General features: G+C 42.4%; 2 protein-coding genes across 11 annotated transcripts in view; both read left to right on the top strand.

Annotated features, from left to right (window-relative positions):
- Positions 1-7,021, top strand: part of LOC139412227 (regulator of G-protein signaling 7) — a 58,725-nt gene extending 51,704 nt beyond the window's left edge. For 5 of the 10 annotated variants that reach the window (XM_071159065.1, XM_071159081.1, XM_071159125.1 and 2 more), the window contains 6 exons: positions 189-314; positions 1,513-1,699; positions 1,881-1,970; positions 2,679-2,732; positions 5,854-5,890; positions 6,323-7,021. In XM_071159065.1, the coding sequence (XP_071015166.1) occupies positions 189-314; positions 1,513-1,699; positions 1,881-1,970; positions 2,679-2,732; positions 5,854-5,874 (478 nt within the window). In that variant the 3' untranslated portion in view covers positions 5,875-5,890; positions 6,323-7,021. The remainder of the gene's footprint in view (positions 1-188; positions 315-1,512; positions 1,700-1,880; positions 1,971-2,678; positions 2,733-5,853; positions 5,891-6,322) is intronic. The other 5 variants (XM_071159073.1, XM_071159102.1, XM_071159110.1 and 2 more) reach the window with 2 other exon arrangements.
- A 1,726-nt stretch (positions 7,022-8,747) lies between these two features.
- On the top strand, positions 8,748-15,407 carry LOC139417540 (gremlin-2-like). Its single transcript, XM_071166788.1, has 2 exons — positions 8,748-9,003; positions 14,456-15,407. The coding sequence occupies exon 2, from the start codon at positions 14,457-14,459 to the stop codon at positions 15,009-15,011; it is 555 nt and encodes a 184-aa protein (XP_071022889.1). The 5' UTR covers positions 8,748-9,003; position 14,456; the 3' UTR covers positions 15,012-15,407.
- The last annotated feature ends 37 nt before the right edge of the window (positions 15,408-15,444 follow it).

Below are 15,444 nucleotides of genomic sequence, written 5' to 3'. Positions count from 1 at the left end.
CTGGTACAAGTAGTAAGTGATACCAGTAAATTATTTGTGAGTTGCTCTGGATCAGACCATCTCCTGAGGGATGTCAGGTAGTAATCAAAGTATTTGTAGCTGTGTAGTGTGGACTGTGTACTGTTAACTGTTCACTGAGGTTTTCCCTCTGTACACTGTGATGTCTGACTGCGTGTGTCTCTCCCTAGTAAGGAGCCAGGTCAGCAGAGGGTGAAGAGGTGGGCGTTCGGCATCAACGAGGTTCTCAAGGATCAGGTGGGGAGGGAGCAGTTCCTCAAGTTCCTGGAGTCTGAGTTCAGCTCAGAGAACCTGAGGTAGGGAATCAGTACACACACACACACACACACACACACACACACACACACACACACACACACACACACACACACACACACACACGCACACACATTTAACGCACATACACCCCACTATGCACACTCTCACTTCTTTTCTCTCCCACACAATCATAACCTATCCTTGCACTTCATTCACGCTTCCTGTACTTCCTCGTCTGGTACTTGTCTGAACTGTTTTGCCCAGAGCTAATCTTCAGGTCAATCTGGTAATGTAACTAAGTGAGTGTTGTTATTATCTAACAAAGTCAGAGGTGGAATTTAACACCTAATTGGTCACATTAATTACCCTAAAATTAGATGTGATGTTATCACCATTAGAGGACATAACTGAGCACTGAATTTATATTTCAGACAAATATTTTCAGACAGAATCTTTGCAGTACATATCCAGAAATTCCATAAGAAACCATGTTGGACATGCACAAGCATTCAAATGTACAATATGTTGCTTGTCCTATATTAGCCTAAATAGTGATAGAGAAAGACAAAAAATAGAAGGGTTCAAGCGATCATGTTTATAGTTAAAGGGAAAATCCACTCAAAATTATATTTTGGTATTTTGTAATTAGTCCACTGTTGATACAGTCCCAAAATGTTTTGCATGTCTATCAAGGCACAAGGCGAGACCCAGATGCAGACACAGGAGGCAGACGGTTGGAGTCTTACAATGCTTATTAATCCAAAAAGGGGTAGGCAAGAGAATTGTCGTGTACAGGCAAAAGGTCAAAACCAGGAAGACTAGTCCAATAGGTACCGAAGGGCAGGCAGATTCAAGGTCAGGGCAGGCAGGATGATCAGGCAGGCGGGAAAGTAGTCCAGAGTCAGGCAGTGGTCAAAACCAGGAAGACAAGCAAAAGAGAAAAGAAAAGGAGTACGGGGAAAAACACGCTGGTTGACTTAACTAAACATACAAGATGAACTGGCACAGAGAGACAGGAAACACAGGGATAAATACACTGGGGAAAATAAGCGACACCTGGAGGGGGTGGAGACAATCACAAAACAGGTGAAACAGATCAGGGCATGACAATGTCAGCAGTCAAGTTTTCAAGATACTGGACTTTCAAGAAGCAAAGTGTCACCGACCTCATCATGATGATGATGATGATGCCAAATACAACTGTGTTATTCCCTGCCCCCATGTTGTGTCTTGCAGGTTCTGGCTAGCGGTCCAGGAGGTAAAGAAGAGGCCCATCCGGGAGGTCCCGACCCGGGTTCAGGAGATCTGGCAGGAGTTCCTGGCCTCTGGAGCTCCCAGTGCCATCAATGTTGACTCAAAGAGCTATGACAAGACCACCCAGAACGTCAAGGACCCTGGACGCTATGCCTTTGAGGACGCACAGGTAACACTGTAGTAATATGTTAGTGAACTGTAGGGTAATTATAGGAAGGTTACTGACTTATGCCGGTCGTGTGTTTGGGATATCAGCTGGATAAGCTACTGTACTGTTGAGTACATTTGTCTCCACAGACAGTTACAACGTGACCATCACTGTGGTTGAACCATTTCCTTGTGGTTGACAGGATCACATCTTCAAGCTGATGAAGAGTGACTCCTACAGCCGCTTCATCCGTTCCAGTGCCTATCAGGAGCTGCTACAGGCCAAGAAAAAGGTAAGGTCTTCAAAGAATAAACATGGCTGTGTACACTGCTGTTCTCTGACCTGCCCTGCCTAGGACCTGGAACAATGACATTGGTGCCTCCAGCAGTGAAGGAATAACTATTGTAGCAGCATTTTCACATGCAAAGAAAATGCCTCATAAGGTGTCTGACCTGTAACGATGGTTGTGATAATGGGGTAATTAAGCAATAAGGCCTGAGGGAGTGTGGTATATGTCCAATATACCACGGCTAAGGGCTGTTCTTATGCACGACACAAAGCGGAGTGCCTGGATACACTCCTTTGCCGTGGTACATTGGCCATATACCACAAACCCTCGAGGTGCCTTATTGCTATTATAAACTGGTTACTAACGTAATTAGAGCAGTTAAAGTAAATGTTTTGTCTTACCCTTGGTATACGGTCTGATATACCAGGGCTGTCAGCCAATCAGCATTCAGGGATCGAACCATCCAGTTTATAATTAAAATGATAGTTCATTCATGATTTTCTATGATTTGGCTTATGTTTTGTGTTATGTCACATATCACTGTATAATTCTCATCATAATCACATCAGCATATCCTTATCTTTGCTATTATTTTTCAAAGGGCCTCTCCTCACAGTTCAGTTTGTTTCCCATTACTTCACTTTTTGGTTTCAGCTCTGTCCTTCTTTTCTGGCTTTCCCTTTCTTTTTCGTCTTTTTTGTTGTTGTTAAGTATGGAGGCATTCAGGACCGCAGAACTTCATTTGAGAAATTCACTCGAAATGTGGTAAGAGGACATGGATTTTTCTGGTTGACCAACGGGCCTGTTCAGATAAAGCGTATCCACTGCTTTATCACTCTCTCCTTCCCTCCCTCACCTCCCCTGGACACGGGCATGGTGGCGTTTCATGACCATCTTTTTCAGGGCCTTGTCAACATGTACTGTGCCTCTCCTTTCCTTCCCTTTTGACTTGTATGTTGCAGTTGTAGCACCAAGTAAGCTTTTCTAAGAGTTTTGTTAAAGGAATTATTGTGTTTCATTTGAGAAATTAGCCTATACAGTGTCTTCAGAAAGTATTCATACCCCTTGAATTGTTGCAAACAGAATGCATGTTTTTGAATATTTTTTTCTGTTCTGTCAATTAGGTAAGTATTGTAGATAACTACAATGTTGCTGATCCATCCTCAGTTTTCTCCTATCGCAGCCATTAAACTCTGTAACTGTTTTAAAGTCACCATTGGTGAAATCCCTGAGTAGTTTCCTTTCTCTCCGGCAACTGAGTTAGGAAGGACGCCTGTATCTTTACAGTGACTGGGTGTCTTGAGACACCATTAATAACTTCACCATGCTCAAAGGGATATTCAATGTCTGTTTTTTTTTTTTTTTTTTTACCTATCTACCAATAGGTGCCCTTTTCCGAGAGGCATTGAAAAACCTCCCAGGTCTTTGTGGTTGAATCTGTGTTTGAATTTCACTGCTCGACTGAGGCACCTTACAGATAATTGTATGTGTAGGGAACAGAGATGAGGTAGTCATTCAAAAATCATGTTAAACACTATTACTGCACACAGAGTGAGTCAAAGCAACTTATTATGTGACTTGTTAAGGACATTTTTACTCCAGAATTTATTTAGGCTTGCCAAATGCTGTAACACAACTAAATGTGGAAAAAGTAAATGGGTGTGAATACTTTATGAACGGCACTGTATGCTTCATGATTAACTGATTAATCAGACGTTAATTAATAAAAAACAGATTTATTCAACAATGGTAGTTAGACATTCATCATTCCATTTCAAGACTTAGATGCAATAGGAGCATAAGTATATCTGGATATAACCTATACATATTGGTTTATTATTCTTGTGAAATCATGTTTTTGTGTAGTTTGATACACAATGTTGCATTTGTTAACTCCTCTGAAATGTAAGGCTGGATTTAATCCGTATAGCAGAAGATCCGCGTTAAAATCTAAAGGTAATTTCCTTGAGCCCACATACAGTTGAAGTCGGAAGTTTACATACACCTCAAATACATTTAAACTCAGTTTTTCACAATTCCTGATATTTAATCCTTGTACAAATTCCCTGTTTTAGGTCAGTTAGGCTCACCACTTGATTTTAAGAATGTGAAATGTCAGAATAATAGTAGTAGAGAGAATTATTTATTTCAGCTTTTATTTCGTTCATCACATTCCCAGTGGGTCAGAAGTTTACATCCACTCAATTAGTATTTGGTAGCATTACCTTTAAATGGTTTAACTTGAGTCGGGTAGCCTTCCACAAGCTTCCCACAATAAATTGGGTGAATTTTGACCCATTACTCCTGATAGAACTGGCGTAACTGAGTCAGGTTTGTAGGCCTCCTTGCTCGCACACGCTTTTTCAGTTCTGCCCACAAATTTTCTATAGGATTAAGGTCAGGGCTTTGTGATGGCCACTCCAATACCTTGACTTTGTTGTCCTTAAGCCATTTTGCCACAACTTTGGAAGTATGCTTGGGTTCATTGTCCATTTGGAAGACCTATTTGCGACCAAGCTTTAACTTCCTGACTGAGGTCTTGAGATGTTGCTTCAATATATTCACATCATTTCCCACCCTCATGATGCCATCTATTTTGTGAAGTGCACCAGTCCCTCCTGCAGCAATGCACCCCCACAACATGATGCTACCACCCCCGTGCTTCACGGTTGGGATGGTGTTCCTCGGCTTGCAACCCTCCCCCTTTTTTCTCCAAACATAACGATGGTCATTATGGCCAAACAGTTCTATTTTGTTTCATCAGACGAGAGGACATTTATCCAAAAAGTACGATATTTGTCCCCATGTGCAGTTGCAAACCTGGCTTTGGCTTTTATATAGCGGTTTTGGAGCAGTGGCATCTTCCTTGCTGAGCGGCCTTTCATGTTATCTCAATATAGGACTAGTTTTACTCTGAATAAAGAGACTTTTGTACCTGTTTCCTCTGCGTCTTCACAAGGTCCTTTGTTGTTGTTCAGGGATTGATTTGTACTTTTCGCACCAAAGTACGCTCATCTCTAGGAGACAGAAGGCGTCTCCTTCCTGAGCGGTATGACGACTGCGTGGGCTCATGGTGTTCATACTTGCGTACTATTGTCTGTACAGATGAACGTGGTACCTTCAGGCATTTGGAAATTGCTCCCAAGGATGAACCAGACTTGTGGAGGTCTGCAATGTATTTTTTCTGAGGTCTTGGCTGATTTATTTAGATTTTCCATGATGTCAAGCAATGATGTCCATGATCATGATGTCCATGATGTCAAGCAAAGAGTTTGAAGGTAGGCCTTGAAATACATCCACAGGTACAGGTTTCCAATTGACTCAAATTATGTCAATTAGCCTATCATAAGCTTCTAAAGCCTTGACATCATTTTCTGGAATTGTCCAAGCTGTTTAAAGTCACAGTCAACTTAGTGTATGTAAACTTCTGACCTACTGGAATTGTGATACAGTGAATTATAAGTGAAATAATCTGTCTGTAAACAATTGTTGGGAAAATTACTTGTGTCATGTACAAAGTAGATGTCCTAACCGACTTGCCAAAACTATAGTTTGTTAACAAGACATTTGTGGAGTGGTTGAAAAACGAGTTTTAATGACTCCAACCTAAGTGTATGTTAACTTCCGACTTCAGCTGTATGCAGCGTTTACTGTGAACGCAGTCTCCGCGAACATGGGAACATTGCCTTTACATTTTTGTCAAGCTATAACGTGGATCTTTTGTGATGCTTCTGCAATGCAGATTGAATCCAGCCTTTAGAGGAGTCAGCTGAGCTGTTAGAGGACAGAGGCATGTGACCTCTCCTGCATGTCTCACATTTTGGTCCCTGAAACCAACCTGCCAAAATGTCCTACCTCATTCTGTGTTCTCTCCTTGTCCCCACAGAAAAGTAAGAACTTGTTTTGAAGGATTTTACATCCAGGTAATAATTCCAAAACTCAGTGCAGAGTGTTACAGTAAATTGCATGTGGTTGCTCATCTCACCTTACTTTCATCCTCTCTGTGTTCTCCCTCACATTTTTGCATGGAGACAGCTCTTTTGACAGCTCTTGATGTAAACTGTATTCAATGAATGAACTTTACTCAGATGAAGGAACCTACAGCATGTCTGACATACGGTATAACACAATAACACAATATGATGCAAAATCATGTTGTACACTTGATGCCCATAGGATGTCAGTATAATCCAGACATTACACACTTTCATATTCCGACCAGGTAGAACTCTCACTCTGCACAGACATTTCCACACGCTAGATTACAGGAGGATATTAGAGTGGATCTTAAATTACAGTAGACAATTGATCTTATTCTCCTTCTTTATCTTTCTCCATCCCTCTTCTTCTCCCAGGGGAAATCCCTTACATCAAAGAGGCTGACCAACCTTGTGCCATCATGCTAAAATACAGCCACTCTGCAATATAGAGGACCATTTCTACGTCATTTCTACGTCATTTCTACATCATCGCCGTCTGCTTTCCACTGAGACGATGAGCAGGGCAGTACATCAGATGTTGCATGTCCAAGGAGAAGGCTTGTTATTTCTTTTACTTGATCTAAATCTACTATTGGCGAGGACATTCATTTTGGGGCAGGTAGGCATTTTAGGACAGACATTGAGACCGGATAATGCCTTTACAGAAAGTCAGTGTCCAGTTACTTCCACCATATCTGATGGACACGCGTGCTCCTCTCCAGCTGAGCTAATGATGTCAGAAATTTAAAAAATTAAGAAACGACAGCTTAACAGTAAAATCTAATAAAAAAATATTATTACTATACAGTTCACGATCTGTAATCACACCTACTTTTGTCACGCTAAGGGAAGTGTTGTGCAGTATGCATATATATAAATGATTATGTTTATTTTGCATTGCTTTTATTGCACTACAGTAATTGGCACAGTTTTCATTACATGTGTAAAGTCTCATTCAAGCTGCTGTCTGTTGTCTTCTGTAGAACGCACTTCTTTGTTACTCTCTCCTGCATTTATTTTTATACCATATTTAAAGACACTTAAAAATGTATTAAAGTTGTCCCTTTATCTGTTTTTACTGTCCTGGTAATGAATCAATACATTTTGTAATGACTAGCAAGGAGTAGATGAACATACTGATCTGGAGTCATTGTTATGATTATTCTCACTGATCTGTCTGCTAAGGGCACAGACTGTCATCTGCAGTTTAGGTGTTGCCACTAGATGGTGGTAGATTTAACAGAGCATAACATACAGTAGTTTTGGGTATCCGTTAGATTAGAACTGGTCTTCGCTTATTAAGACTATAATTTAAGGGAATAAGTTGTACATTTGCAAAAAAAGAATGCTTTGTTTGCTGATTTTGTTCAAATGTGTTATTTGTTAGCAATTTAGACATTTTATTATACTGTACAAAATATGCTACCACAAAAAGTAAGGGCTCTATTCAATCCGTATCGAGAAAGTTCAGCGTTAGTGTGATTGACATTTAAAGGCAATTTTCCCGCTTTAGCGGAGACTGCATTCACCGTAAACGCTGCGTATGTCTGCTCAATCAGAAATTACCTTTACATTTCTAGAGCCCTGTGGGCTCGATTCAATCAGTAGCGCTGAAGATCTGCTTTATAGCGCAATTGAAATTGAAAGGTCATTTCCGGTTGAGCCGACATATGCAGCATTTACCGTGAATGCAATTTCCGCGAAAGGCAGGAACATTGCCTATGTCGCACTATATCGCACCAGAGCATGGGTGTTCTGCCCTACGAAGTGAATTGAGCCCTAAGGCTTAATGGCTAATATCACTAACAGAGTTTTACAAAACATAACCTTGTCAGTTCAGGTCAGTCAGTATATTAAAGCCATGAGAAACCATGACTTAAGATATTAGTCATAGTATGGACAAAGACTGAGGCTTGAATTCAGCTGCTATAGTTTCCTGCTATTCTCTACTGGTAGGATCAGATGGTAATTGTTTAGACAGTGAAGTTTTTTTTGCGGATGTTTCAGATCTTTGACGGTGAATGACAGCCAGTGTTTTTTGTCTCAGTTCCAGTTCCCAGTACATCATTGTCTTTCTTCTTTATACCTAAACCAAAATAATGGGAATGGCAATTTCAAAGGGTTCTGTTGACATGTGAGTAGGCAGGAGTAAGAATGATTTATGGATTATGTGATTTCACACACCCATGTTTGGGAAAAAGGAACAATGTGTTGTGGTCTTATGAGAGTCTCAGAGAGAGCTGAGATGGATGTGTCAGATAAAAGTTTCCTTGAACCGGTCTTTGTTTCTTTGGTGGTGTGTGTTGAAGGCTTTCAGTGGTACTGGAACACCTAATCATTGAACCCACCTCATGGCCAAGGGAGAAGAAAGGTGGATAGGTGGAAAGAGAGAGTGAGAGAGAGATATTAGTATGAAAGTGAAGGAGAGACAGGGAAAGTGAGGGAGGAAATTGCGTGAAGGGGGCGATAGTGGGAGAGCAAGATGGATTTGGGGTTTCAGAGTACGAGAGGGAGTGATAGAGGGAAGAGGGAATGAGCAAGACTGACAGGGGATTCCAAGAGTGGAGAGTCAGCAGTGAGTATGTTTGTGGAAACAGGAGGGAGGATAAGTATGCAGAGAAACAGAGAGGGTATGGGAGAGAGGTGAGGCTTGGATTGATTCATGTTGTGGTCAGAGCCAATAGAAAGCCCCCATCTATGTCTAGGGGGAAGCAGAAGTGCGACTCCAAACCCAGCTGGAAACACACAGTCACGGAACTAGAATACTGAGACACAGAAACCCAATGGCATAGAAAGACAGATTACAAAGAGAGGAGAAAAATATATATACATATTTTGAGATAAATATGGATTATTAATAAACTCAAAGATACAGACTCCGTGGAGAGAAACAGGACCACAGACCTTGGGACACTCAGCTGAAAGTCCACCTCGGGTACCCCTGCTGTTCCAATGGAAACCAACACCAGGATTCCCTCTACAGGACCAGTAAGGGTGGACAGCTACCCCTAACTGAGACAGGATCACCCCACTGTCCTGGGACACTGTGGCAAGAGGTACAGTCACTGTCTTCCTCCTTCTGTTCATACAGTAGTCTTGGTGGCTGGTCAGTTATTCAGGCTGGAGAGCAACAGATATAGAGGGTGAGATGTTTATGGAAGTGAGATGTTTATGGAAGTGAGTGCTTTCAGTGAGTTAATGGGTGTGTGGGTGATTGTTGATTTGGCTAATGAATGAAAGACTATTAGTGATACATTATTTGGCGTGTGTAGGTGTGGGAGAAGCTATAGCATTAAGGTAAGACTGTAACTTTGTGTCACAGTGTAAATCCATCAGTGTGTAAGAGAGACTGTAGCCTTGTTTATACCTGGTGCTAACATGGGTCATTTGTCCTGATCTTGTCTAAATTCTGATTGTGCCCACGTTTCCAGAAATGTGTCTACACACGGTATTAAAATGTGTCTGTTATCCGTCCACTGTGTCTGCATTGTGACCAGATTTCCTGGTCCCTTCCTTTACGCACATTTCACAGATATTCTTTCAAAATAATATGTATTTATTTATTGTAAGATACATATTGATGTAGTCAGTCAATTGTGCCACCTGTCAATGCTTTCAGAGAGCGGAATAATAAGGATTTAAATGGTTTCTCTGTCCAGATCTGTCGATACTTGTAAGATATCCAGACACCATGCATGTCTGACTACCTCTGGAGGTGGACAGGATGATCTGATCACAAATCAGATCACAATGTGTCTTTTGATTGTCTACACCTGTCTAATAATGAGGGCACTATCAGAATGTGGAAAATATCAGGAATAATCATGCAAGTTAGAAGCAGGTATTAACGGGACTTGTGAATATGTGAGAGACAGATAAATTACATGTATGGGTGAGAGTTTGCGTGTGTAAGCGTTGTGTGAGTAGTGAGCTTGGCTTCTGATCCGATTCACCGCTCCGGTGACGGCTCCACCTTGGACCTGATAGCTCTGATTCCAAAGAGGATTTAGGCAGGACACATCTTTGTCCTAATATAAACCCTTTGATATAAACCCTTCCCCACACTCTATTATTTCCAGTTTAATCCAAAGAGCTTTTTGTTAATTAATATTAGATTTAAATTTCCAAACTCTGTATGTTTGTAATATTGGAACAATGCATTTAGCATGCTATTCACCTGCTATTCGTTCAGGGTGGAAATCTAAGAAATGAAGGTGTGTCTACAGATTAACCATGTTTATATTTCCTTCCTTCATAATTCCACTGCATTTACAAGCAAAGGAAACCATGAATAACGTTGAGCGAACCTGCCAGTTCCACGTGGAAAAAGCATTTAATTTGCGATTGAAATAACAACATTCTCGTTGCACTGGAATTTATAAGTGTTTAAGAGCTATTGTTAAGAGCTAAATGAGTATGAGTACACCCAAGCTGTAGGTTTCTTTTAGACCTGAATCTGCCGAGTTGATTTTTTGAATTTCTCATTTTTATTATACAATTTGTATCATATTAAATATTAGCCATTATCGGGAGCCACCATCAGTAATACCCACATACATTTATAGCTGTCACTTTAGTGTTCGTTTTCTTCAATTTGTAGTTTACATTTTGCATCCTTCCATTCCGTTGACTTGTCTTTTCTCTGTCATGTCCAAGTTGTTCCTGAGGGTCGCTACTAGTGCATAATGTTAGGATGACGTTGTGCAGTAATATGGAACATGTAGCCTGTTTGAATCATTATGGAACTCAGACCACACCTACTGTAGCAGGTTCAACCTGGAGCCTGACACACAGTTCACAACGACTGGACAGTTGATATACAGTTCCATGGTTAGTGAGGATTAAGGTAGATTTATAGGATTATTGTTCAACCCCTATTGGGGGATCAGGTGCTTTCGGAAGATGGGCAGGGACTCTGCTGTCCTATCTTAACCGGGAAGCTAGTTCCACCATTGAGGTACCAGGACAGATAATAGCTTGGACTGGGCTGAGCAGGAGCTGCCCTCCCGTAGGGTTGGGAGGGCCAAGAGTCCAGAGGTGGCAGAAATACTGTGTACCTAATTAAATATACACAGTATTTAAAGGAATGGCTTACGATAAATGTAATGAAAACCCTATTGAATGAAAACTCCTAGAGAAAATGTGTTGGCAAGCACTTGGGAGTGTTTTCAGCGGTTGAATTGCATTTATCCAGCGCGCGCAAGGGAACAACGCCTGCAAAACCTGTTACTCAACTTCATAAGGTAATACCAGCTGGTGAGAAGTGGGTAGGAAAGGCGTGCGTAAGAAAGGCGTAATTTCCTAAATTAGAATCGGGTCCTATATGAGCCATGTTACAATTCCCACCATGTGAGTTAACCCTATTGGTGCGATGTGTAGGGAGTTAGTCTTTCAGGCCAGCAAGCCGGGTTTACTTCCCTGCCTGGTCATTCTCTACAATATGTTGCTCTCACTCTGTGTGTCTACTATTAAGTGCGGGGTAAATATCTCTACTAATACCAAGGGGGATGGAGAGCAAAGTGCCTCTCCTAACTGCTGGAGACTTGGAGACCAGTAGAGCATCTCTCAGCTGGCAGTAATTATGAAAATGGATTGTGGTGACAAATGGCTGTCCAAACAGCTCAGGGGCATGTTGGCGTTGAACACATTCAACCCAAGCTCCTCAAAATGCACATTTTCACAGTTAATGAGCCAGAAGAGGCCAGTTTGGGGAAATGCAAGCCACACATGGAGATAATGACGTCCAATGTAATTGCCTTCATGTAAAAACACAGAGTTTTGTTTTCTGTGTGTGAGCTTTGGCCTGTTGAATTGAATACAATAATTGACGTCAGTTATCCTGTTCTTGTCATTGCTAACACTTTATCTCAGGGCCCATGTGGAAGGTACTGCTTTGAGCTTATTGACTGAATAATTAGCAGATTGCATTATTGAAGAACCCTTGACCTAAAATGGTTGATCTGCTACGATAGAGGCGCTGGTACTTTGGTGCAGATGGAAAGTTCATCCAAGTGTAGCCGCCCACTGCGGTCAGTAAAGCTCAAGTTGCCATTGGCAATTCTTACTCTGGGAGATGGCTATCCCAGTTCTGTTTTTGGAGTCCATTATTTGTAGACCTGAGGTCTGAGACGGTTCATTCAAGCGTATAGAGCCTGGTATTTGTGGTTGTGATATAACATGCAGTGGCCCTGTAAGTGGACAGATAGCATGGTCCAGTTCAGCTCTGTCTCACCGATAATACAAAAACCACAGTCTCCCTCCGGCTCAGACTCCATGATGATTGGTGAGAGAGAGAGTCAGGGGGGTGGATGAGGGGGGCTGCAAGCAGTAAAGTCAGGGCTAAAGAGTTTGTTTTGTTTTCCAACAGTCTCTCTGTACACTATCATTATCCCCCCACTTCCCCACCCAACCTCCAAACCGCAATTTGTCTTGCTGTGAGATTGATGACGATAGCTGGCAGGGTCGTCTGTATCATACTTAGGCAAAGTTTGGAAGTGGAGAAGGACTGAAGCACTGACTGTATAACATATCTGTCATATGCTGTGTACACAGTCAGGATATCCCTCCAACCCCTAGGGCCTTTAAACTCACCAGACCTGGGCTAGTCTTCTTAACTAATGAAGAGGAAATAGAGAGGAAAAACTTTGCAGGAAGCCCACTGTGTTGGATTGAGTTCATCCATTCTGATCAGTAGTCACTGGATGTTTTTAGGGACAAAAGCATTTGTTTAACTGGTGAGTAGATCATTGAATGATGGAGGAGGGTCATGACATTGAGATGCAGTGGGGACAGAAGGAAACATCATCATTACATTTGACACTGTGTGGTCAAGTGTGTGTGTGTGTGTGTGTGTAAGAGATGTGTCCTTATGATAGAGTTGAGCCAGACTTAGTCGTGCGTAACTTGAACTTTCACAGAAATCTCCTACTGACATCAATGCATGAATTATGTAAACATTCTTATCACACATCAGTTGCTCTGGAAGACACTGAAGAGGTGAAGTTTAACTCCCCCTTGTCCTTCTCATGACCACCATCATCCACCATCCATTCAGTCCTCTTCTCTAAACCCTCCACCATCCTCATAGTTCCTGGGTATACCAGTACCTAGCCCTCCACCATCCTCATGGTTCCTGGGTATACCAGTACCTAGCCCTCCACCATTCTCATGGTTCCTGGGTATACCAGTACCTAGCCCTCCACCATCCTCATGGTTCCTGGGTATACCAGTACCTAGCCCTCCACCATCCTCATGGTTCCTGGCTCGACTGTTCTATTCTTCATTACCTTCTGGTCATAGACACAGCTGCCCAATAGATTACTGTGAACATTGGGACAGTTTCATTGAGACAGAGAGGTTAACAGGGCAGAGCGCCATGACCCAGGGTCAAGAGCAGAAACTAAACAGAGACAGAAACCTAAAGTAGATCATGATAAAGTCATTGTCCCACGTCCAATTGTGTTGTCCCACGTCCAGGAAATGGAGAAGGGATGCACAATTTGCACAGCAAAGAAGTCTTTCAGGGAATTGGAGCAGCCAATGGCTTTGGAGGGCTTTTGGTCCGCATTCAGAATTCTTACTTTATACTGTATATGCAATTCAAGAACAACATCTGTTGCAAAGATTTTTGAGTGACTGACAAATTGTACTGGCATTAATACAGATACATACCAGTAATTTTCTTTCCCAACAAATGTATTCAACTTAAATCATACTTCCTTTTTCCAGTAAAAATCAGAAAGACAAATTCTAAATAACTTTTTTTTGGATTACATTGTGAATTGTATGTGTGTGTGAGCGTTTAGGCATGTGTTTATGTGTGTTTATGGAGAGTTTCATCTCTGTCTCACATCTGCCAGTCGGCAGTGTGGAGAGAGACACAGACAGAGCAGTTTATAGTGCTCATAGGGCTTAGGGCTTGGTCACAGAGTGGGAATGGAGACCCACAGGGTACTCTTCTCCTCCCCTAATAACATTCAGATGGGCCTGCTAATGCATGTTTACATATCTGCGGCATAGTTCATGACTAGAGTAAGCAAAGCCCTAATTATTTTACCCGGCGACGAGACCAATAAAATCAACTTCCTTTTCTCGTTATGGGTGTTTAAGGGTTTCCTTTGATGGCAAGACATGTTTATTTTTGGAAGAGTTCTGTAGCTGAGAAGAAAGCAAATATAAGTATTGACACAGACGTTGACAAGATGATCGATTGATTAACTCAATGATGCCTTAAAGGGCAGAGTGAAGAGGAGGGGGAAGTGCAATATGACATGTGAACATTCACACACAAACATAGGCTAAACACCAAAGCATACACACACAGACGGAATGCTGTTACACTGGAATAACTTCAGGATTGAGACATACCCAGTAGATTGAGACATACCCAGTAGACTCAACCTCGCTTAAACCAATACATTCTAGTCACAGTATAGTCACTGTTTATGTGCAAGGCTCAATCTTAGTTTTGTAGCACTGAAACTAACCTTTCTGTCTAATTTTCCCCAGAATGTTTTGGAGAATCACTCTCCCGGTCCTACTGGCTGGGGTGCTCTGCGTTGCCACAGACACCAGGAAGCCCCGCCCCCAGGGCTCCATCCCCTCACTTTTCAAGACCAAAGGCAACCTGTCGGAGCGTCAGCGCCTGTTGCCGCGGAAACCCGAAGTCCTTTCGTCAAGTCGGGAGGCCCTGGTGGTCACGGAGCGCCGGTACCTCCGACGTGACTGGTGCAAGACACAACCCCTCCGCCAGACAGTGATTGAGGAGGGCTGTCGGAGTCGTACGGTGGTCAACCGCTTCTGCTATGGCCAGTGTAACTCCTTCTACATCCCCCGCCACATGAGCCCTAGCTCAAATCGAGGACTGGGGTCCGGCCAGAAGAACCACAACAAGGCCCAAGAGCCCTTCCAGTCCTGTTCCTTCTGCAGGCCGCACCGCATCACCCAGCTCACTGTGCAGCTGGACTGTCCAGGGCTGCAACCAGCCTTCCGCCATCGCAAGGTGCAGCGTGTCAAACAGTGTCGCTGTATGTCGGTGGATGTGAGTGGTAACGGAAAACTGTGAGGAATTCTTTGGAACCAGACCATGACAGTCACCATGGACACTAATGTGACTGTGAAAGTGAACGTTAACATGAACATGAATACCGTAGACATGACAGGGGACAAGCTAGTAGTACCTCTCCCCTATATTGGACTATGCTGCATTATCACTTTGTACACAGGTCTACTGGTCACACAAAATGAACCCTACAGGTACTGGTAGTACAGAGTGGCCCATCTATTAGCCCTTTGACTATATGGACAGCTATGGTAAAAACTACAAATTGCAGACATAAATGGATGCATTGCACAACACCAACGGAAGCACAGACATGTTTCAGTTCAACACAGTCAGTCATATTAAACAACTGGGTCCTTGGACATTTGGAACATATAAAACCATAAGCACAGCACCAAGTTCTAGACTGAAAGTGGAGCTCTTAAGCTTGCTGTGG

The sequence above is a fragment of the Oncorhynchus clarkii genome, chromosome 1 (assembly GCF_045791955.1).
Source record: "Oncorhynchus clarkii lewisi isolate Uvic-CL-2024 chromosome 1, UVic_Ocla_1.0, whole genome shotgun sequence".
Classification (NCBI taxonomy): Eukaryota; Metazoa; Chordata; class Actinopteri; order Salmoniformes; family Salmonidae; genus Oncorhynchus; species Oncorhynchus clarkii.
This window is presented reverse-complemented; position numbering and strand designations above follow the sequence as displayed.